Below are 23,137 nucleotides of genomic sequence, written 5' to 3'. Positions count from 1 at the left end.
GAACCAAGATTGAAGCAAATAGCCTAAGTAACGATGTTTATCTAAGAGTTTGTTTGGTAGAGCTCCATCTTATTCTGATTCTCTATGGGAGCTGATTTTCTCAGAAGTGATTCTGTGGATGAAAGTGATTCTCTTTAATTCTCTAGCATGAACACCTCAAATCAGGATGAAGAATTATTTCAGAGAATCAGGAGAACTACTTTTTCAGCTTCCAGCCTCTTAGTTCATTTCAGATAATCACTTCACAGAATCAGCAGAGAATTACTTCTCTCTAAAAAACTGTTTAGGAGAGCTCCTACTAAATTCAGCGGAGAATCAGGTTCCCTTTTTTAAGCTGGACATTTTGTCGCACATGTTGTAGGCAAGCAGGCAGCAGAGGTACTGCATTGTGCACCGTTAGAGGCAGCGCATCTCCTCCTCCCTGGGTGTCCTGACTTGCTCGGCTAGCGTACTCGCTGCTGTGGCTAGTGGTGCTCTTATCGCCTCCTCCTCCTCCTATAGCAGCAGCCCAGATGGTGTGCTCCCCGATTCCTCACTCCTTGCCGGCACCTCTTCCCAGCACTGCTGACGTTGTTGTGATGGACTCACCTGCTGCATCGGCCGCAGATGTTCCATTCCATTCGCCCTCTCTCTCCGCTCGCGAATGGAGAGGGAGGCGACGGCGGGAAGCTGTGGTTGACACGGATGAGAGGTGGCAACGGTGCCGCGAGTTAGGTGGGAGGAAAACGGCGACAGTGGAGCCACATTACATGCTCTCAGTCAATGGACTCCGCGCTGGCTGCAGCTCGCAGCTCACGAGTACGAGGGGGGAGAGTATACGCAGCAGCTCTGAGGAAGAAGGGCCGACGGGTGGAATAGCGAGCTTTCACGAAGTGTCGCGAACTTAGATGGTAGCTTCACTCAGGATTAGACGGAGAAAAAACACCTTTGGTTACATGCACTACATGATGCATGTATGAATGATTCTGGTGGTAGGATTCAACCAATTTATTTGTAGTAGAATAATAAATCAAATGAGATGCTTTCATTCTCGATGAGTTGGTACAATTCATCTAACTAAACAAAAAGATCATTCATACATGAACCAAATGATACAGGCAACCAACGCACCCTAGAATGACACGGCTCATTGACGGCGAGGAGGGCCCGATCCCCTGACTAGTTTCGTGTATTAGAGATCTAATCTGATCTGTGGTCACATGAAGTTTCTTTTCGCATACATAATTTTCTAAGCATTTGCATAGAACAAAGACATGAATTGCCCGACTCTCTTTGAAAAATCTCAACAAGAAATCACAGTAGCAATATTTTCCGGCTTAATTGCGGGGAGCTTTTTAGGCCAGCTATTTAAGATTTATCTGTACCAAACGAAGTAGTATACTGACATGCCTATGCACATGCACCCCCTAATGTTACCAGAACTATACAGGCGAAACAGAGGCATATTGACTTTGACATTCCTAGAGTTAAAAAAAAACAGAGAGATAGGATCCTAACCAGTTTTCAATAGTACTTCGTGTATCACCTATGGTTCCAAACTTTTTGACAACATGCCACTCATATCTATTCAACATACGCGTCAATATATTTTGCAGCTACCAATGGCAAACTCAAACCCTACGCCAGCATCTAGTCTAGCTTAAATGCTACAGTTACCTCCAACTGAAGCTGCAGCAACTATAACAAAGTTGATCAAATATGCGCACTACCAATTTCCTCTTTCAAGTTTCAAGTTCAAAGATACCTTATCCCTTCTACTCCTCATATAATTCATACTCTATATATCCCGTTCCCCATATGAAAGGCCCAATACACATTGCTTCTTTGGTTTTCCCACACAAAAGGGAGGTGCCTCATACAGTTGCATTTCAAAAGTAACAGCAATAATACCACTGGCACTCACAAAATGGTGCTACAAAGCCTGCCAATGTTTCATTAAAGGATGCAGCAGCATTTCAGAAGCTCCATGATGCGACTGTCCCGCTTCACATCCAATGCAAAAAAGTACATGCTTCCTCTTACAATTACAGATGGTAAAGCCATACAGGAAGCCCAATAGCTTTCACTTGTATAGCTGAAGATTTGGTCAAGAGTACTGCTTCCGAAGCTTCTCAAAACATGAAGATAGATTTTACAGCAGAGCCTGCAGTTTCTATGGAAACAGCCATTGGAAAAATAAGACTCTTACATATGATGAGTACAGATTCACCCTCCAATTTCTCGACCAAATATGTCTCGCGAAAGAGTTTCCCACTTGACAGTACCACATCAAGTTTGATGCCAGAAAATACAGAGATCAGTCTACTATTTTCATACAGATCGCATGTACCTTATATTTCAGCTTAACACATTGAATTCCTTGCAGCTTCACTCTACACCTACCCAGCCTATTTTAGCTGTGGAACCTCTAGCTGTTCCACATTCTAACAACACAGGCGCCTTTTTCTCTTTGCAGCAGAGCTGGGTATGAGATAGAAATAAGGTAATTAAGTTGGAACACTAAGGGATTAGTGAAATAGGTGGGAACTGGGAAGTACTAAGAGTTCCACAGCTGATCTCATGGTATACCTCATATTTCAGCTTAACACATTGAATTACTTAGCAGCTTTAGCTCTTACACATTCCAACAACACAGGCACCACAAGGCCATCCATCAGCTGTAGAACTTAATACTTCCCACCAATTTCACTAATCCCCTAGTATTCTAACTTAATTAGCTTATGTCTATCTTGTACCAGCTCTACTGCAAAGAGAAGCTTGCATTTCCAAAAGAATACAGACAGCGCTAACCCCAGGTATCCCATTATACCCACATGTATCATTATAATAATTAATTCAGTTCCAAGTAAATTGTACCCCACCAAAAAAATGTCCACCAATACATTTTGCTACATATAATACAGTTTTAATGGTAATTGGTACCTTTCACTTTACCTAAACATGCTCCTTGCACTCATGATTTTTCGCGAAAATGTTCGTAAACATCTTAAACCACTGTACTTCCTGCTACCACACTGTTTCTAACATTCCATTTTAAATTCTACCTCCTAAAATTGATTGGAAGTACAGACTTGCAGATCACAACACTCCAGATGACATGCCACAAATAAACGAAGACAGACTCCATTCAGCCACAACATAGGTACTCCATAACAGCAGTTATCTTTAGGATCTTACTTTTTTTTTTTGTTTTCCTTTGCTATTAACTACCACATTCTTAAAAAAAATGCATTTCGCAGGTCTTTTGCTCCACCAACAGAGGTGCTCTTCAAGCTACCTGCTACATTCTAAACCGTGCACTACCATTTTTTCTCTTTATTACTATACTAAAATCTTCATGTCCTTCCTGAACAAGTTAAATTCGTCCATTGCATGTTTTGCTTCCAATTTTACCTCTTTCCTTGAATATATAAAGATGAAACTTCTTTTGTTTATATCCAATTTCCATATTACCCCAAATCCTTATAACAAATGTATTTGCTCACCAATAGTCATTCGTTCAAGATTCATCCCAACTATCAAGCCAATTACCTATAGAACAATTTAAACCACTTTCTTCAATTACCCACAACAACTAATTCCTACACGTACAGTAGCAATGCGCAGGGTATCATCCTAGTAACATTAAGTGACCAAGTAGGTATCCAGTAGCAATCTCAATTAACATGCTAGGTGATATGGCAAAGCATGGCACCACACAACACTTAACTGCAGCAAGATAAGAGGAAAATACAACGTTGACATAGTGCAAAAGATATTGTGCTTAACTTATAAAACAAACTAATACGAAGCATAAGACATCAAGATCCAGCACAAAGGCTTTCCATGATAGCTGTTGAAGTATAGTTGTAAGCATTAACCTACCACTACACTGAGGTCGAAAAGACTCATTTCTTTCTCCCACCACGCTCCCTCAGTGTGAGATTGATCACAACTCCAGGACCCACATTGTAGTAAGCAAGAGTAAGATTGTCTTTGAGGAAACTAGTCCTCACACTCAGCTTCTGCTTATTTGCAGGGAGCTGCAGCTCTCCAGCAATCTGCTCCTTCAGACTGCCTACCGTGTCTGACAGTGATTGGACAGGAATTTGCAAAACTTGGCCTCGCAAGTTCCCTTCATCAAGGTTGGGTACAGATACTGAGATGCTAGCAGGGCCCTGCAGACAAGAGATTACATTAGCATACCGCAGTTATTAAATAATAAAATAACTAGAACAAGGATGAAAACTAAGGAAGAAAGAAAAATGGACAGCCAGAGCCATTACCGGATGCTGAGCAAGGAACTGCTCTGCTGGGATAAGAGAAGCATCATCTGTTCTCTGCCTCTTAGGTTCTGGTTCATCAGGTGGAGGTGGCTGCTCTTCAGCAGGAGGCTGCGGAGGAAGAGGCGGTGCAGGAGGCTGAGGGACACCAATGGGATTGACCATGGGTGGCATGTGCGGTGGTGGGTGCATAGGAAATGAGCGTGGTGGACCAGGCATGAACTGAACCTGACCAGGAGGCGGAGGAATACTGGTGGGCATATGAACCATTTGGCCTGGCATCCTCATCATCGGTGGCTGCCCTGGTATCTGTTGTGGAGGTGGATGCATGTGAGGCATCATCTGCGGAACTCCAGGAATATGAGAACCTGGGGGAGGGGGATATGGTGCTGGTGGAGCGATAAAGCGAGGAACATTAGCAAGAGGAAGTGGCTGAGGAGGTCGGGGCAATGGCATGCCAGGTCGGACAAGTGGAGCTGGACCAGGAACAGGTCTCCCATCAACATTTGAAGCATCAAACTGTTCCTCGCCACCCTGAGGCTGTGACAGTGCATGAGTAGCAGTCCGACCAATGCTACCAGAATGACCATCCCAAATAACCTGCTTCGGCTGCTCATCCTTTTTCTTCTCAATTTCTGCCTTGACAGCATTAGAGACCTCTTCCTCGGTGGTCCCAAAAATATCTGGACGAGTGCGAGCAAGACCAACAATGTTCCGTGAAATCTCATCATCCGGTGCAAGGGTGGTCTCCTTAATCTTGGCCAACATCCTCTCTTTCTGCTCCTTGTACTTAGGATCAATGAGTGAGATGCGCATGTGCTCCTCCATCTCGCTGATGGGAATGAGCTCCCCAGTTATCGGTGAGACAACAAACTTGGTTGGGTCTCTCTCCGCAGGGATCCTCTCTTCAGGCCTCTTGTAGTTCTTGACAATCCTCATAGGTGCCTCATCATCACCAGCCACCTTAACTTGTGCTCCTCCATCATTCTCCTCAAGTCTTGCTGCCCGCATTCCTTCCTCAACAAGTTGCATCTCCTCTTCATCCATATCCATCTCAACTTCCTTAGCAGGTTCAGCCAATTCCATCGCTTCCTCCTCTCCCAAGTTCTGCATCCTCTTCCGGCGCTTCAGCTCCTCTAATGTAGGTGGCACAGGAAGTCCCTCGTACTCATCATCTGCAAATTCAATTGTCTCAACAACAACAAAATCATGCCAGTCAATCATTGACATCTGCATCCGTTCCTGCTCGATCTCATCCTCTGCCTGCTGCTTCGCCTGCTCCTGCGACCGATCCCACTCCAACCGGTTCAGGCATCTCTCCAGCACTGTAGTAAGGTCCTTTGAACCCTCTCTCAGCTCCTTTAGCAGCCCAGGCACCCCTTCTTCCGGCCTAAGCACCCTGGAGTATGCGTCCGTGAGCGCCGTGAAGAATGGGAACATGCTGTGAGTGGGCCGGATGAAGTGGAACTGCATGTTGGTGCTCTCGCGCTGCGCCAGGCTCGTCAAGAAGTTCTTCCCGTTCCGCGCCACAAACTGCGCGGTCAGCTTGATTATGTCCAGCTCCTCCCCTGTGATACCCTCGGGCAGCCGCACCGTGTACAGCTCCGCCTTGGGCGGCACCAGCACCTTGGGCGGCGGCGCCACGCGGAAGGGCGCGGAGTGGTCTGCCTTCGCGTCCGCCGAGGCGCCATCTGCGGGTGCAGCGGCGCCGTCGACCGGGGCCGCTGCTGGAGCGTCGGCGGGATCCGCGTCAGGCTCGGTGCCCGCGGAGGCGTCGGCGCCAGGCGGCGCGGCGGCGATCTCGGCGACGCGGTGCTGGTAGTAGGCGTGGTAGGGGTCGGACGGCTGGAGGAAGTTGAACTTGGCGTTGCCCTGGTTGTGGGAGATGATGCGGCGCTCGAACTCGGGCCCGTTCTTGGCGACGAAGGTGGCCGTCTTCTCGATGATAACGCGGATATCGGGCGGAGGGTGGATGATGCCGATGGTGCGCGTGTGGGTTGCTACCGTCGCCGGGGGGGCCGCCTTCGCGCCGGGAGGGGGAGACGGAGGCGGCGCCTGCTGCTGCTGGTCGGCGTCGCCGCCGTCGCCCTCCGGCGCGGGGAGGGTCAGGATGGGGTTGCCCATGGCGGCGGTGGGGGGATTAGGGTTTCGGCGGGTTTAGATCGGCAGGGGATCCCGATCGGAAAGGGGAGGACGATGAGGTCGTGGGCGGGTGGTGGGTTTTGTGTTGGGCCGGATTGGATTCGAGTTGGTTTGGACCCTCCCGTTCGTAGGCACAAAATTTTGTGCTTGATCTGAAACTTTAGGGCACGTTTGGATGTCGGCCCAAGTGAACCGGCTAAATTTGGTCGTTGACGCTAGACCTCAAGCTCGTGATAACTTAAGTTAATTAATAATAACTTTGAAAAAGAAATCATATACCCATATACTCGTGGTGAATTAATTTTGTTACACTGCACATTCCATCCATTTCAAATTTTAGATTGTTTGGACTATTAACAGTTCAAGGTTTTGGAGATGATGTCCTACCAAAAATGTATTTTTTTATCAGAGCTAATAGATTTTTTCGAAAAATACGGCAAGAGGATTGCCACGTTACATAGAAAGAAAAGAGCAAACAAGACAAACAAAAAGAGAAATAATGACCGAAAAACCGTGGGGAGACCTAGAGAACACAACACGTTCAGTCAAAATCTACTAACGTGTGGGAAGGGAAAAAAAGGACAACTAGCAGTAAAGAACTACCAAAATAAAAGTAGACCGGCCTCTCCGTAACACCATGAAAAAATAGACTCAGGACAAAAGGAATGCGCCATCAGTACCGGTTGGTAACCCCTTTAGTACCGGTTTTGTAATCAGTATTACTAATTCGGTATTAAAGGTAGCCTCTTTAGTACCAGATGAAATAAACAGTACTAAAGGGATATTAAAAAATAAAAGAAAAAGAAATCCCACCTCATCGGCCCGAGCCTGACCCGCACCCCCGCCGGAGCCTCCCGCCGCCGCCCGAGACCAAGCCCTTCCGCCGCGCTCTCCCACTGCCAGCCGCTACGCCCTCCCATCGCTGCATCCTGGATATAGAGAAAGAGAGAGAGTGAGAAGGAGGGGGGAGGGGGAGCGGATAAGGAGGTAGGGGAGCGGGCCAATGGGCTGGGGGATTGACAGAAAAACTCTTTATTAACGGGTGGGAAGTCCACCCGGTACTAAAGGCCATCCTTTAGTACCGGGTGGAGTCTCAACCCGGTACTAAAGGCCATCCCTTTAGTACCGGGTGGAGTCTCAACCCGGTACTAATGGGTGACCTTTAGTACTGGGTAGAGCTCCCCCCACCCGGTACTAAAGGGGGTCACAGGGACCTATCCGTTAGGCTCGGTACTGAGACTCGAAACGAATGCTCAGATTTCAGTAGTGAAAAGACAAACAAGGAATTACAAATGATCATTTGTAACTTCGTTTCAACCGTTAAAAGCAAGCCTATACCGATGTCTTCCTTCATGAGGAGCGCAATTTGTAGTTGTGGTAAGGATTTATATTGGAATGTGCGTCAGTTTCTTTCCTTCCAAACCATTCACCAAAAGTATTGGCCAGCATGCATAAAAGGAAATTGACTTTTCCAAATTATATAGTGAAGGTAATCCGGTCTCTAGGAAGTTATAAGGTTGCACACATACTTGGCTACTCAGTATATAGGCAGTTTCTTGCAAAGGTGATGGGTGTTTCGGGCTGCGCCATGCATAATCTGCACAAAGTATCATTGATCCAACCTCGTTTTTTAGATTGTTTAGAGCCAGTAGTTTAAATTGGCGAAATCCAGTTAGAGTTCTTCCAAAAAGAAAAAAGTTCTTGAAGTTAGTTTGTATGTCTAGGAGGCAAAACTACTAGCGTAGTAGTGTACCAGCCAGAAAAGTAACAAGATGTTACTTCTCAATAATGGTAGACCAGATTTGCATCACGTTTTGCGAAAGGAGTGGTTGGTATACGACGAAGCTGTGAGGAAGGAGCGCAACTGGTCTTATGCGGTCGCTGTCCTTTAAAAACACGAGGTGCAGTGCTGCGGTCAATCTCACGTGTAGCAAAACGGCTTCCTTCGAATCAGAGCCCACGAGCACGAGGTCTAATTTTGTCTAAACAATCGTATCGCGGGGATATGGGGTTTGACTGAGGGGGTGTTTGATCCGCTAATTTTTAGTTCAGGTTATATGAGATGTTTGATATTAATTAGAAGGACTAAACGTAAACTAATTATAAAACTAATTGCACAAGCCGTGGCTAATTTGCGACACGAATCTATTAAGTCTAATTAATCCATGATTAGCACATATTTACTGTAGCATCACATGGTCAAATCATGAACTAATTAGGCTTAATAGATTCGTCTTGCGAATTAACAGTCATTTATGCAATTGATTTTGCAATTAACCTATATTTAATACTCCTAATTAGTATCTAAACATTCAGTGTGATATGGACTAAACTTTAGTCCTATCTTCCAAACGGGGCTTGAGTACAGTCGTGCAGATGAGACGGGCAACCTTGTTATTTCGGATTCTTGCAAGGATTGCAAGCCTCACTCGCTCACTTCGCTGCTCCATCTTTCAGTTGGGCTTCCAGCTTCCTCCAAAACTTCTATACTGAGCGTTCCAGATTCCTAGCAGCTTCTAGCATAAAAAAACAGAAACTCAAATAAACAACGATCTTCTCATGTACCTTCCGAAAAACTGAGTTTATATAGAAAGCTGGAAAGCTTCTGAGCTTTTCGTAGCGTTTTGAGCTTAGAAAACTAAACATGTATTCTAGAAGTTAGCGTTAACTTTTCAGAAGACAAATGCAGCAGCAGCTTTTTAGAAAACATTAAAACCTGCGGCTCAAACGAAAATGTCCTAATTATCGGGAAAAAACATTATATATTGTTTTGTTATTGACCGTCCGAAACATTGCCTACGAATTTGTCTACTTGTAAAATTGCTATTTTTTTTGCGAATCGTAAAATTGCTATTACTGATCAACGAGACACGGCCAAAATGGCAAAATGCACTTCCAATAGGGAGGGAATAATAGACACAATGCCAATAAGAGTACACCCTCCGTCCTAAAAAAAATATAACTCTCGTTTCCCAAGAAATCAACTAATTTTAAATTGGATCAAATTTATACAAAATAGTACTAATATTTATGGTACAAAATAAATATAAATAGATTAATTATGTAATATATTTTCATATTAAATCTACTTGAGACGTGAATGTTAGTAGTTTTGTATAATTTCGATCAAATTTGAAACTGTTTGATTATGAGAGTTGCTTTTTTTTTTTACAGACCAGAATACCAGTCTAGGCGATAACAGTGAGTAACTTCAATTTGGCAACTTGGAAGGTGGGTACGCTGCGATTGTGTTGTGATTTGTGAATAATAGAGATTTCGCAGCGAGATAACATGGGAAGTCGTAAACAAACGTCTCGCTTTACATTACAGTGGGGGACAGGACAAACACACGGGCAGCGGGTGGCCGAGCCATGCCGCCGCTGCCTGGTGCTGACTCGAACCCGCGTCGGGCGGCGGCCGGGCGCTGTCTCGTTCCGCCCACCAACCCCACGCCTTCCGGTCCCGGCTCTTCCGTCAACCGCCGGGATCGTTTCTGGCCCGCAAACCGACGGCCGATCGGATCGCCATGCGAACGCGCGGCGCGATCGTTTAATAATGCGCCCCGCTTCCTCCCCCGCCGCGCCGCGACCTACCCCGCCCTCCTGCTTTCCCCCCAAATTCGCGTCTCGGGGTTTGGGCCAGCGACCCGGCGGAGGCGGAGCGTCCCCGCTGCGGCTGCCCCGACCGATCGGACCGTCGCCGCCGCCGCCACCGGCGAAGGTTCGGCGTCCATGGAGTCGCTCGCCCTCCACCACGCCAGGCCCGCCGCGCTCCCTCCCCGCGCGGGCCTGCGCCTCCCGCTCCCGCGTCCGCGCGCCGCCTCCTTCTCCCCCGCCGCGGCGAAGCCCGCCGCCCTCCACCCCCCGCTCCTCTCGTCGAGGGGCCCCTTCCTCCCGGGCCGCGATGCGGTCCTGGGGAACGTGTTCCTGAAGAGGAGGTCCGGCGCTGGTAGCGGTGGCGTGCCCCGCGGCGCGCCTCAGGCGGCGGCCGCGGCCGCGGCGGTGCCGGCGCCGCAGCCGGAGGAGGCCACCAAGAAGTTCCTCGGCATCGACGTGAAGACGCTCAAGAAGATCGTGCCTCTGGGCCTCATGTTCTTCTGCATCCTCTTCAACTACACCATCCTGCGGGACACCAAGGACGTGCTGGTGGTCACCGCCAAGGGGAGCAGCGCCGAGATCATCCCCTTCCTCAAGACCTGGGTCAACCTGCCCATGGCCATCGGCTTCATGCTGCTCTACACCAAGCTCTCCAACGTCCTCTCCAGGGACGCGCTCTTCTACACCGTCATCTTCCCCTTCATCGCCTTCTTCGGCGCCTTCGCCTTCGTGCTCTACCCGCTCAGGGATGTCATCCATCCCACCGCGCTCGCCGACAAGCTTCTGGCCGCGCTCGGCCCCAGCTTCCTTGGCCCCGTGGCGATATTGAGGATTTGGAGCTTCTGCTTGTTCTATGTCATGGCCGAGCTCTGGGGCAGCGTCGTCATCTCGGTCCTCTTCTGGGGATTCGCCAATCAGGTGAGTCTCAAGTTGGGATTATTGGATCAAATCTTGGCATATGTTCGCTAATTTAGAGTCCAAAAAATCTGTCTCATTAGCTAGTAAATTGTTTGACCAGATGGTTTGGTTATTGGTGTACAAAAGATACAAGGGTAATACTTGTCTCTGTCATGATGGTTTAGGCTGCTAACGGTTTGTTCTTGAAATAATAACTTTTCTCTGTCAGGATGGCTTAGGCAGCTAATGGTTTGTTCTTGAGGTAATGGGTAGGTAACAAAACATTTGTTGGGTTTGTACATGGTAGGCCCTGCATTGTAGCTTCGCACGTTGTAATGCACAATTTTGGGCTAAAAAATCTAGGTGCTTGTTGCTTTCTTTTATGAGTACGTTTAGCTCCATTATTGTTCGTTTCCTTGATCTAAATGATGTTTGCGCTATTTTCAATCTTGAATTGGTTGTGGATGTCTATTACATTGAACAACTTGGCCCTAGATATGGTTCGCACTTTATAACTCCTTTTTAAAGAAATAATTATTGGTGTAGACCTTTGCGAATCTAATATGTCTCTGTCTATTGCTACTTTTTTAGCCAGAAAAGAAGGGCCCATATTGGCTGTATCCATCCATTATTTATTTGATTGACATTTCTTTTTGATGAGGGATACAATAGGGGAGCCTCACTGGGACATCATAACAAATATAATAAATGCATAGTGGAAAAGGCTTAAAACAAAAAAAGGGAGAGTAAAAAAAACCTGTCTCATTAGCTACTAAATTATTTGACCAGATGGTTTGGTTATTGTAGTACAAAAGATACAAGGGAAAAACTTGTCTCTGTCATGATGGTTTAGGCTAGTAATGGTTTGTTCTTAAGATAATTACTTGTCTCTGTCAGGATGGCTTAGGCAGCTAATGGCTTGTTCTTGGGATAATGGGTAGGTAATAAAACATCTATTGGGGTTTGAACATGGCAGGGCCCTGCATTGTAGCTTCGCGCATTGTAATGCAGAACCTTTGGGCTAAAAGAATCTAGGTGCTTGCTGCTTTCTTTTATGAATACCTTTGGCTCCATTATTGCTCACATCCTTGATCTAGATGATGCTTGAGCTATTGTCAACTTCAATTGGTTGTGGGATGTCTATTACATTGAACAACTTGGCCGGATATGGTTCGCACTTTATAACTCCTTTCTAAAGAAATATTTATTGGTGTAGACCTTTGTGAATCTAATATGTCTCTGTCTTATTGCTACTTTTGTAGCCAGAAAGGAAGGGCCCAGATTGGCTATATTCATCCATTATTTATTTGATTGCTGTTTCTTTTTGACAAGGAACACAAATAGGGGAGCCTCACTGGGGCATCATAACAAATAGAATAAATGCATAGTGAAAAAGGCTTAAAACAAAGAAGGGGAATCAAAACACAGAATAAGCTTTATTACATATTAAAACTTTGGTTGATTGTTTGTTTAATCTTTTTTACATCCAAGTAAAGTCAGCTGAAGAGATTGAAGCAACTCTTTCGTACCAATAAGTTATGTTTAAACAGTGATAACAGGTTTAATGTTTTGGTTGACTCTTTTTCTTTGTAAAATCACCAAGTAGGCTAGTACAAATACCCAGGTCATGGTGTCAGTGCATCATTTTAGTGAAACGATGTTGCTTTTTATCGCTGGCGATATGTATCTAACTGTTCTTTTTGACAAGGGATACAATGGGGGCAGCGTAAGGAGAGAGTTTTCTAGCTAGTAACTACTGCTTATTTTGTTTATCTGTGGTAGGAATTTTTAGCACACAGGGTGGTATCCTATATGCATTTAGCCATCACCTGTGATTAGGTAACTTGCACTTCTCAGAATAAAGATAGTTTAGCCAGATGTTCCGCATATAAGTGGCATAATGGTTATCCCCTCCTATATTGATGTAGGACTAGTGTATCCATTTTCAAGGGCTGGTTGAAGATGACCAAAATAGGGGAGCAGTATTTGTTTCTATTGGTTGCAGAGTCAGTGTGTTTTGGGTGCTAGTTGCTGAAGGCCACCCAACTGAAAAGTGTGCCTTACATGGGCTGTGTATATGGCATTCTGGTGTCTGCAATTTGGATATATCATATTTGTTAAACTTCTCATCAAATGTTAGCCTTTTAGGCTTCGTCCTGATCTGATTTATATTTTTTTTTCAGATTACCACAGTTGATGAAGCAAAAGAATTTTATCCTTTATTTGGCCTTGGGGCAAATATTGCCCTTATCTTTTCTGGGCGTACTGTGAAGTATTTCTCAAATCTGCGCAAGACATTAGGTCCTGGAATTGATGGTTGGGAGGTATCTTTGAAAGGAATGATGAGCATAGTGGTACTTCTCGGACTTGTCATAACTTCCATCTATTGGGGAGTGAACAAGTTTGTTTTGAATGATCCTTCACTTCCCAAGTCTGATCGTAAGAAGAAAAAGGTCAGTAGTTATGGTTTATTGTGCTTCCCTTTTGTCTTTATACTTCTACTCCAAGTAATCTGGTACAATGTATCCAACAGGAAAAACCTAAGCTTGGCATGAAAGAGAGTCTGAAGGTTCTGCTTTCCTCGAGGTATGTGAGGGACCTAGCTACCTTAGTGGTTGCTTATGGCATTAGTATCAATCTTGTGGAAGTCACCTGGAAATCAAAACTCAAGGCACAGGTAATCTTTCTGAACTATCTATTTTTCTTTTCAGATTGTATTGCTACTATGGTGTTTTATATTCAGTAATAATCAGCAGTAACAGTAACACTTTCTTTATTCACCTTACAGTTCCCCAGTCCAAATGAATACTCATCTTTCATGGGCGATTTCTCAACTGCAACTGGAATTGCAACTTTCACAATGATGCTGTTAGGCCGAATTATACTCCGAAAATTCGGATGGGGTGTGGCTGCAATGATCACCCCCACAGTTCTGTTGCTGACTGGTGTTGGCTTCTTCTCTCTTATTTTGTTTGGACAGCCACTGACTCCTATGCTTGCCACAATGGGCATGACCCCCCTACTGGCAGCTGTTTATGTGGGCGCCATGCAGAACATATTTAGCAAGAGTGCAAAGTATAGTTTATTTGACCCGTGCAAGGAAATGGCATATATTCCTTTGGATGAAGATATGAAGGTTTGTTCATCCTTCCATACTACATCTTCCTTGTTATTATTCCTTGCGATTTAAAGTACTTTTAACAACTTTTTGTATTTGTTTGCTTATATTTAGTAATCTTGTGGTGGTTACTTCATGAAAGTTCCTTTTTTATCGTTTGCAAATTGGGACCAGGATAACAAATTTATAAATGATAAAAGCTCCATTTGAACTAGTGTTAATTATGCACAGCTGTTCTTCAGGTCGGTTCAAATTTTTTGATGATGTATATAATCATATAAACTTTTAATGCCTGTTAAATCTCATATTTAAGTATAAGTTATCTTGGTCCTGTAGTCGTAAAATGGCATTAGTTGTATTTTCCTGCTTATGTCTTGTGTGATTACATGACACGATAATTAGTGCTATTCGATTGAGACAAGTCTAGTTAAGATCATACCGTTTGTCCCAAATATCTCTTAAATGTCTTATCTTTAAAATCATGCGTGGTTTGCTGAATGATTCTTGATGCCCCACTGTCTGCGCCACTATTATACTGCACATTCCAACTCTAGTTTCCTCTGTTTGCAGGTAAAAGGAAAGGCGGCCATTGATGTTGTTTGCAACCCACTGGGCAAGTCTGGTGGTGCGCTTATCCAACAATTCATGATCCTGGCATTCGGTTCCTTGGCAAACTCGACTCCATACCTCGGCGGCATACTGCTGGTCATTGTTCTCGCGTGGCTAGGCGCGGCAAGCTCATTGGACAAGCAATTCTCGAGCTTGGCCAAGGAAGACCTTAAGGAGAAGGCCGCCCAAGAGAAAGTGGAACCCTCATTGCTCAAGGCGCCTGCTGAGGACACTGACGTACTGGTGGAGCAAACAAATGGATCTCTAAAGGGAGAAACCGAGAGCTCACCATCAAACTCCTCGCCTATTCAATAGCTTCATTGTCATAAGCTGTAGGTAGGATTGATCTCAGCGAGCTGAAATAATGGGTATCAAATAATCCATGGTTCTCAAGTTTGTACCAGTCAGCAGCTTCGAGCTGGCAGCAGTAAGTTATCTTTGTAACGTGAGCAAATTTTGACAACTAGTGATGAATGCCATTCTGGAGATGCCACCCTTTATGCAAATGTCAAATGCATAAATTTCTTGTGCTTTGCAAAAGTTGCATTTACGTGCTTGGGCAATGCAAGCATTGGTTAACTGTGACAATTCCAAACAACCGAAGTTTCAGCCTTCCAGTGCTGCAGAGTTTTTTCCTCACCCAAAACAACTTTGTGACAGATTCCCATTGAGCTCTATCCCAATAGATCTTGGCAATATTCACCAGTGCTATCGAACTTAAGCAATCTTGTCCGAATATATCTTTCTAACAACCTACTCACAGTCACAGGGGCAATCCCAGAATAGGTCATCATGATGCCAAATCTAGTGTTGCTTGATTTCTCTAGCACTGATATATTAAGCCCTATATTCCGACAAACATTGGTGTGTTTAGGAGCTTACAAAAGCTACTCCTGCAAGAAAACAGGTTTTTCAGATCTATATACCTTAGCATTGGCAATTTTAGCGAGCTACTCACTCCGTTCCAAATTATAAGTCATTCCAACTTTCTTGAAGAGTCAAAACATCTCTCTTGACCAAATTTATATAATAAAGTACTAACATTCATGATATCAATTAAGTAACATTAGTTTTTTCATTAAATACTGAATATCTCGGAATACCCTTACTTGCCTTACTGGTGTGCTACCCGCTGATGTTGATCCGCTAACAGAAACGTATGAACTGGACTTTTTTTTGAAAGGAATTATGAACTGGACGTCTGGCCATATCATCAAACTTTATCATTGGAAGCATCCCATAATCATTTGGACAACTTAAGATACTCATTTCATTTACCTAAATCCATCACGCAACTCATTTGAAGACTTGTTTCAAGAACTGACTAGCTTAGCCTTATTTTCATTAGATCTTTTCTTCAACTATCTCTCTAGAACCATTCCCTTTCTTTTTTTTTTTGCCAATTTTCATACTTGACTACCTTGCATCTCTCCTTCAATAAGGTAGAAGGCGGATAACAGAGTCAAACATCACATTGCAATGCTTAATTGGGAACACTAGGTTGTCTGGTGCTCCATATTGTCACTAACTCACTATAGCATTTGGTTCTGTTGTTATTTGTGCTAATGTAACAATCAGAAGGATGCTTAAGAACAAGGGGAGACTGACCCGAGTGATGTCAAAGGCTAGTCTCCTACCATGTGCTTGTTGGTGTCACTGATAATTTTAGGGACGGACATCTCTTAGGGACTGGAAGTGTTGCAAAAGTTTTCAAGGGCCAGTTGAGCACTGGTTCGGTAGTTGCAATCCGCATGGCTCGGGCATCGGAACCAGATAAGGATACTGAGCACCTGTTCCGATCTAGATTCCAGAGCATTGGTGCGTATCTGCACCATGAGGTGGTTCTTTACCGTGACTCATGACGGTGCACGTGGTAGTCTGGTAGACTTTGGCATTGCAAAGTTGCTATTAGGTGAAGACAACTCCATGATCACTGCAAGCATGCCTGGAAGGCTGGAGCACTAGGCACGTGGCACCAGAAATATATCACCACTTACTAAATCTAGTTCTTGAAAAATACTGATTGGTATCTCTGATTAAATACGATTTATCAAATTTTGTTTTGTGAATTTTTTGTGCAGAGTATGGATCACTTGGAAGTATGGAACTGCATCTCGCAAGAGCGACGTGTTCAGCTATGGAATCATGTTCCTTGAAGTCTTTACTGGAAAGAGACCCATAAAACCTAAGTTTTTTTTGAGAACTGAGCACTAGACAGTGAGTTCATCAAGGGTGTTCCCAAATGTGCTTTTCCATCTTCTGGATGACCAACTACAGCAAGATTCTTCTTCTATCCAAGGGCTGAACAACTTCGAGACCCATAGAACTTAAGTTTTTTTGAGAACTGAGCACTAGACAGTGAGTTCATCAAGGGTGTTCCCAAATGTGCTTTTCCATCTTCCGGATGACCAACTACAGCAAGATTCTTCTTCTATCCAAGGGCTGAACAACTTCCTTTCTAGTTCCTTCAATATTTGAGGGAGTGTTTGGATACGATGTGCTAAACTTTAGTAGGGTCACATCAGATGTTCGGATGCTAATTATAAGGATTAAACATGAGCTAATTACAAAACTAATTGCATAGATGGAGTCTAATTCACGAGATGAATCTATTAAGGCTAATTAATCCATCATTAGCAAATGGTTATTGTAGCACCACATTGTCAAATCATGGACTAATTAGGCTCAATAGATTCGTCTCGCGAATTAGACTCCATCTGTGCAATTAGTTTTGTAATTAGACTATATTAAATATTCCTAATTAGTATCCAAACATCCGATATGACATGTGCTAAAGTTTAGCAGGGGTATAAAAAACTCCTAAGTTGGGTTTACTTTGCTCAAATGAATCACCTGGTCGAAGGATGACAATGAGCGATGTTGCTGTGAAACTGAAGAAAATAAAGGATTACAACAAACTGTCAGCAATAATGCAGGCCGCATAATAAGAACTTGTGAGTAGAATCAAAACTACAGCAAACTTTTGCTACCTTTTTGCCTACTTTGTCGTTTCCTTAATTTTGTTGGTGCGTCATGCTAAGTATGAAGAATAATTTTTCCTAATGTCAAGTGAAATATAGAGTAAGTTGATGAGCTGCAAAAACATGTACCGGGGGGGGGGGGGGGGGGGGGGGGGGGTCGAGCCCCCCTACTGGCTGCTGGACAAGGGAGTCCCTCTGAGTTTTCCTGCTATGGATGTAGGTTTTCTAATGTCTGAAGGTAGAAGAAAGTGTCTGCGTGAAGCAATGAATGGTGTTCAGCCCCCCTATCATCTGAAGGATCCGCCCCCGCACGTGCCTGCTCATGCGCAGGGGATCTAGGACCCGGGCTGGATGGGCTTTTGCCCGAGTCCTGGCTCCAAAAACCTGTACCCTAGGCGTGATAAATCAGTCCAATGCAAAGACATGGAGCTGTACCGTTCAGCCCTGCAAGCAGGGACATCAATCTCACGTGAGGCTCGCTTCTTTCGATTCCCCAAATTTCTTTGAGCACTGCTCATTCTACTCGCTTGTACAACTTGCTGTAGCCCCCTGCCCCTATACCATATATCTCAGCCCCCATCATGCTTGATTTCTGGATCCGCCACTGTTCACGCGTGTGTTTGGTGTTAAACCATGTAGTGTTAAAGAATGGTCGCTTGGTTTTCTTTTCAGTAGCACCAACTGAATGTTTACAAGCAGAGGCAAAGTGTACCGTGAAATTCAACACATCTAACATGGTTCTCTGTTAATTAGGCGATCAAAGTCAGTTTATGCGAAAAAAAGTTTGCTTGTTTCTACTCCCTCCGTCCTAAATTATAGGTCATTTTGGCTTTATTAGATTCATAAATTTTGTTATGCACTTAGATATACCCTATGTCTAAATGCATAATAATATCTATGCATTTAGAAAAGTCAAAACGACCTATAATTTAGTATGAAAGAAGTATTTCAGTGTGTCAACTGAACATATGATAAGAGTTAAAGGCGTAGGAGAGGTTAAGTGTGCCTTGAAACACAGCACATCCAATAGGGTGAGCCAAAAGTGGGCTGTATTGTGTCCAGTACGTGCACATCAAGTGATCCAGGCCTTTATCTTGTTGTTTGCCAATTACTAGTGTGGATCACATCAAACTGATCGTCCGATCTCACTTTCTCCCGGACCCCTTGAGCAACTGCTGCCATGAGAGCGAGGTACTCTGAATTCTGAAACACAGTGACGACCGTCCGAGTGCCGAGAGGACAAAGTTGCAACGCCATGTGAGGCCATCTTTTGTTTGCCAGCACGCAGCACCAGGTCAGCTCAGGAATATTGCTGGGGATGGTACAGCAGCGGTGGGCAACACTTTGTGCGTACACGTACGAGCAACCAAAAAACGCCGAGCCAATAGCCTAGCAGTAGCAGATGTTTTACCTCAGAGTTTCACCTTGATTCTTGAACCGGGGCCAGCCGAGAACAATGGCTGTGCTTACCTGCTATGCTAACGTGCTGTTGCATTCTGTTCTTCCGAGTGTTTGGTCTATGCATTAGTGGATAAAATTCTTAAGCATGAAGCCTTAGAACTTTAGAGCCTTTTTGCTTTGTGTCAGAAGGTAAAGATGCAAATCTACGGGGACGGATCACCTCAATTCGGGTCCAAAACGCCCCCATCATGTCGCTTTCAAGCGAGTGTTCAACTGTTCTAGCTTTGCTTTACTCGTTTGACGGTACGGATCGCACAGGCATGCGACCGGTTTTCTCCCCCGGGTCCTTCTCGCTAATCTGTATCAGACGCAAGATTTGACAGAGCAGTTAGGCAGCGACGTCAAGGGCAATAGCCATCGAACAGTCCAGAAGCAAAACCCTGCGGCCTGGAGATGACTTCCGCTGTGCATGATGGCTTTTATGGGCAATTCTTCCTTCTTTTGAATAAGACCGCTGAATGCTCCTGCCAACACTGATGCAAAAAATGAAAAAAAAAAATTGCTGCAAGGCTGCAACTGGCAAAGGATGAGGTGTTGCCACTCTTTTTTTTTTAAACGAACGTGTTGCCACTCTTTGCCGCGCGCGATTTGCGTTGGCGATGCAAGCATATAGCACATTCAATTTCTTCTGATGAAAAGCGCACAAGTTTACGAAAAATTGGGTAGTAGGAGCAGTAGCAATCGTATCATACAGAATAGAACCGCGCACACACCACTGGCCATTCCTTATCGAAATCATTTCGCTCTCACTGACTGGTCGCCATCGGCGAAGCTATCATGCGGGATCACGCCGCGGCCCCACCACCCCCGCATGGAAACGACGGAGCCCCGATCACATCGTGGCGTGGGGATCGGGGGGACACGGCCGCGTTGGACCCCAGCACTCGCCCACTCCCGCAGTCCCGCTTTGGCGTTGCACACACACCTGTATGCACAGCACAGCACGGACTAGCCGGCGCATCGATCCGATCAGCTTCAGCTCACTGGTGGCTGCTGCTGCTGCTGGACGACGGCGGCGGCGGCGCGGCGAGCGGCCAGAGGCGGGAGAAGGTGGAGGAGACGGCCATGCCGGCCATGTTGAGCCCCTTGCTGCCGCCCCAGTCCGGCACGGGCACCCACCGCCACTCCCGGCGCGAGCGGTCGTACGACAGCCACACCAGGTCCCACGCGCCCCGGCAGTTGGAGATGAGCACCAGCCGGACCACGCCCTCCCGCTCCGCCAGCAGCCCCGTCATCACCGCGTACGGCTTCCGGAACCCCTCCACCAGCTCGCCGGGCACGCTCGCCACCAGCTCCCAGTCGCCGCCGACGGCCCCGAACCCGTACAGCTCCACGCCCGTCACCACCTTCACCCGTGTCCGGCTCATCGGGTCGTCGACCGCCACCGACCGCACCACGGCCGCGCTCCCATCGCCGTACACGTGCAGCCGGTCCCCGTGCCCCGCCGCCGCGGCAGCGTTCGGGAACCGGGGGCGGAAGAAGACCGGGCGGTCGCCGTCCGCGCCCGGGCCGGAGTACACCATCACGCAGTCCGGCCCGACGTGCGCTGCGCAGAGGAAGGTGCCGTCGGGGGCCGCCGGCGCAGTCCCCTCGGCCAGGACAGCCTCCGATTGCTGCCACGTGTCGGTCTCCGACCGGTACTCGAAGAGGAATGGCGTGTTGTTCACCAGCTCAGCAAACAGAAACCTTGCAAGGAAAAGCAACCATTTTTGCACTGACGTCAGATCGAGCACACCAATAGCGACATCGATCGAATTTTACTGTGGGTTGACAGTGGCTTCGGCACTGTCAAAGAACACTGGCGATGGGGAATAATCGAGAAGCGCCGTGGTAAAAAAAGTGAAAGAGTAACGCTCAATCGACAGGAGGTTAGTGGTGCTTGCAAGTTTTCGAGAAAGAACTCTCGGAAGAAAAGGACGGGTACCTAAACCGGTTCGATCCGGGGGGATCGGCGACGAGCTTGAGGCCGAAGCGGCGCCAGGAGGAGGTGCCGCGTGGCCCGAGCGGGGACGGCGGGAGCCGGCGCGCGGCGCGCGCGGTGAGGTCGACGACTACGAGCTCGCGGCGCCCGTTGGCGGCGAACAGGAAGGAGCTGCCGGAGGCCGCGAGGAAGTAGAGGTCCTCGCCGGGCGGCACGGCGGGGGCGAGGATGGCCGAGACCGGGATGCGGAACCACCGCCCCGAGGGCCCGTGGAAGCCCCGGATGGCGGCGTCGCGGGGCGGGAGCTTCTTGAAGAGGAGCAGCCACGCGGCGGCCGGGCCGGGGCCCGACGACGCCGAGGAGAGGTGGTAGAGGCGGCGGAAGTCCGGGGAGGAGATGAGGCTGGAGAGCGGGCGCGCCACGGAGCGCACACGGAGGAGCTCCGGGACGGCGAGGCGGAGGAGGATCTCGTGGAGGAGCTCCGACGGGAGCAGCAGCAGCGTGCCCAGGGCCGTCGCCGCCGAGCTCGCCGGTGAGGGGTGGTGCTCGCCGGTGAGGGGGTGATCGGCCATGGGAGGGGTTAGGTGAGGTTTAATTCTGCTTGGGGATCGGAGGATGGGCTTCGCTTGTTTGGGGGACAAGTTTTGCGCCGCCAGCCCTTTTATAGAGACTAGAGATACGGTTTTTGGTTGTTGACCTGCTAAGTTAAATCTCTGCATTTCTTGGGGATTAAGGGGATTTTCTTCTTCTTTCTTTTTGGCTTTCCGTTTTGTGGTTGGGATGAAAAGGATGTGCTTGTAGGCACACTTTGTTCTAGGTGAAAATTTTCTATTTGGTGGACGGTGCATGATATCCCTAGCATGCATGAATTTGTAGGTGATTGGCTATGACTTGATGTTACTTGTTTGTGCAAGTTCATACAAAAAGGATGACGGAAATCTTATAATCAAAGTGCTATGCATAAATTATATAAAACTTTAAAAAGGGATTCAATGGAATAAGGAGAAATCTCAGTTATTATCTTGCCATAACTTGCTGTTCAAGTTCATTAGTATTTCCTAAAATTTGGTAATAACTACAATTAAACACAATGCATGCGCAATCTGCTCGTAGGAATGGCGCCGTACCTTTCGCCCCAAGATAATTCGTCTTGATGCTCAAGTAAAAGACCGATTATGGCCTACTAACTTGATTCCCGCAACAAAACAGATCAAAAAAACACAACCGAATTTCAGGTGCTCCATCCTAGACAGACTCATGCGGGACCGACCAAAAATGCCAGCACAGGAACGCCCTCAACCGCATTGCTCAGTTCCCTTTCGTGTACTCTTTGGCACCAAAGTACTTTACTATGAAGGCCATTAATAGTATTTTTCTTTGCTCTCGGAGCACTGAACATTATAACCCGGTGGCCAAGTCAGAATCGCCTCCTGTCCACTCCTCAAAGAAAGGAGTGATCACTTCCCGTCTATGATCTATCCGCACAGAAATAACAAAGGAAAAGGGGAGCCATTCTCAACCCGGAGCAGAGTAGCCACCACCCCAGTTGAGCATGGGCGCCATCACAAACACAAACTTTTCTGAAAGATCCACCGTCCGCGAACACAAACACAAACTTTGCCCTGCCTCTGCGCACAAAAAATGTGATTAGGAAGCCGTGAGCCCGTGACACACATTCATATATAGCCTGTGACCCTTTTAGTTCATTTCATACGGAACCATACATACTACACCCTATAGTGAAAATCAGCATTCAGCAACAGCCTTTCAATTATCCTTTTTTTTCTTTTCTTATAAAGAAAAGAAAACGAAGAGGCTCCCAATAATAGCCCTGTCTGTGTGTCTATAAAAGGGGGAGAAGAAAGAAGTCGTCATATTCGACCTTTCATTGCATTTTTCAATCATGCTTTGGATTAAGGCGTTGTGGAGTGAGGAGCAGAGAAACCTTTTTCTGCAAGGAAGCGAGCTATATCTAGCAGGAGCTCTGAATTTCTTGTACTATATCCAAACACCTGTTCCTTTTCTTTTCTTTTCTTTTCCAAGACTCTTCTTATCCGCAGACTGGTTGACCTGTATCTCGTCTTTGGGTGCTCAATAATTCTTTGGAATTATGCATACCAATAATTGATGCTCCAGCATTAACTTAACTT

General features: G+C 46.3%; 3 protein-coding genes across 3 annotated transcripts; 1 reads left to right on the top strand and 2 right to left on the bottom strand.

Moving 5' to 3' along the window:
* Positions 1-3,678: 3,678 nt before the first annotated feature.
* LOC117857109 (probable splicing factor 3A subunit 1) lies at positions 3,679-6,455 on the bottom strand. The gene is made up of 2 exons (XM_034739605.2): positions 4,266-6,455; positions 3,679-4,157 (listed from the first exon to the last, which is right to left on the bottom strand). Exons 1-2 carry the CDS (start codon positions 6,384-6,386, stop codon positions 3,888-3,890), a joined length of 2,391 nt encoding a protein of 796 aa, XP_034595496.1. The 5' UTR covers positions 6,387-6,455; the 3' UTR covers positions 3,679-3,887.
* A 3,525-nt stretch (positions 6,456-9,980) lies between these two features.
* LOC117857658 (ADP,ATP carrier protein 1, chloroplastic) lies at positions 9,981-15,130 on the top strand. Its single transcript, XM_034740451.2, has 5 exons — positions 9,981-10,918; positions 13,081-13,350; positions 13,431-13,574; positions 13,686-14,033; positions 14,586-15,130. The coding sequence occupies exons 1-5, from the start codon at positions 10,136-10,138 to the stop codon at positions 14,937-14,939; spliced, it is 1,899 nt and encodes a 632-aa protein (XP_034596342.1). The 5' UTR covers positions 9,981-10,135; the 3' UTR covers positions 14,940-15,130.
* Positions 15,131-19,659: 4,529 nt separating this feature from the next.
* LOC117855184 (uncharacterized) lies at positions 19,660-21,849 on the bottom strand. The gene is made up of 2 exons (XM_034737480.2): positions 20,991-21,849; positions 19,660-20,752 (listed from the first exon to the last, which is right to left on the bottom strand). Exons 1-2 carry the CDS (start codon positions 21,833-21,835, stop codon positions 20,047-20,049), a joined length of 1,551 nt encoding a protein of 516 aa, XP_034593371.2. The 5' UTR covers positions 21,836-21,849; the 3' UTR covers positions 19,660-20,046.
* Between the last annotated feature and the right edge of the window lie 1,288 nt (positions 21,850-23,137).

Source organism: Setaria viridis, chromosome 5 (assembly GCF_005286985.2).
Source record: "Setaria viridis chromosome 5, Setaria_viridis_v4.0, whole genome shotgun sequence".
Taxonomy (NCBI): domain Eukaryota; kingdom Viridiplantae; phylum Streptophyta; class Magnoliopsida; order Poales; family Poaceae; genus Setaria; species Setaria viridis.
The sequence above is the reverse complement of the archived record's forward strand: the minus strand, read 5'-3'. Positions and strand labels throughout refer to the sequence as shown.

What these genes read in the sequence shown, in the direction of transcription:
- LOC117855184 (XM_034737480.2), bottom strand. Translation starts at nt 21,835, where the DNA reads ATGCACCGTCCACCAAATAGAAAATTTTCACCTAGAACAAAGTGTGCC. An exon ending in CCCGGATCGAACCGGTTTAG is followed by an intron (nt 20,753 to 20,990) that starts GTACCCGTCCTT and finishes TTTCCTTGCAAG; the next exon opens with GTTTCTGTTTGCTGAGCTGG.
- LOC117857658 (XM_034740451.2), top strand. Translation starts at nt 10,136, where the DNA reads ATGGAGTCGCTCGCCCTCCACCACGCCAGGCCCGCCGCGCTCCCTCCC. An exon ending in CTGATCGTAAGAAGAAAAAG is followed by an intron (nt 13,351 to 13,430) that starts GTCAGTAGTTAT and finishes TGTATCCAACAG; the next exon opens with GAAAAACCTAAGCTTGGCAT. An exon ending in AATCAAAACTCAAGGCACAG is followed by an intron (nt 13,575 to 13,685) that starts GTAATCTTTCTG and finishes TTCACCTTACAG; the next exon opens with TTCCCCAGTCCAAATGAATA.
- LOC117857109 (XM_034739605.2), bottom strand. Translation starts at nt 6,386, where the DNA reads ATGGGCAACCCCATCCTGACCCTCCCCGCGCCGGAGGGCGACGGCGGC. An exon ending in AGTTCCTTGCTCAGCATCCG is followed by an intron (nt 4,158 to 4,265) that starts GTAATGGCTCTG and finishes TCTTGTCTGCAG; the next exon opens with GGCCCTGCTAGCATCTCAGT.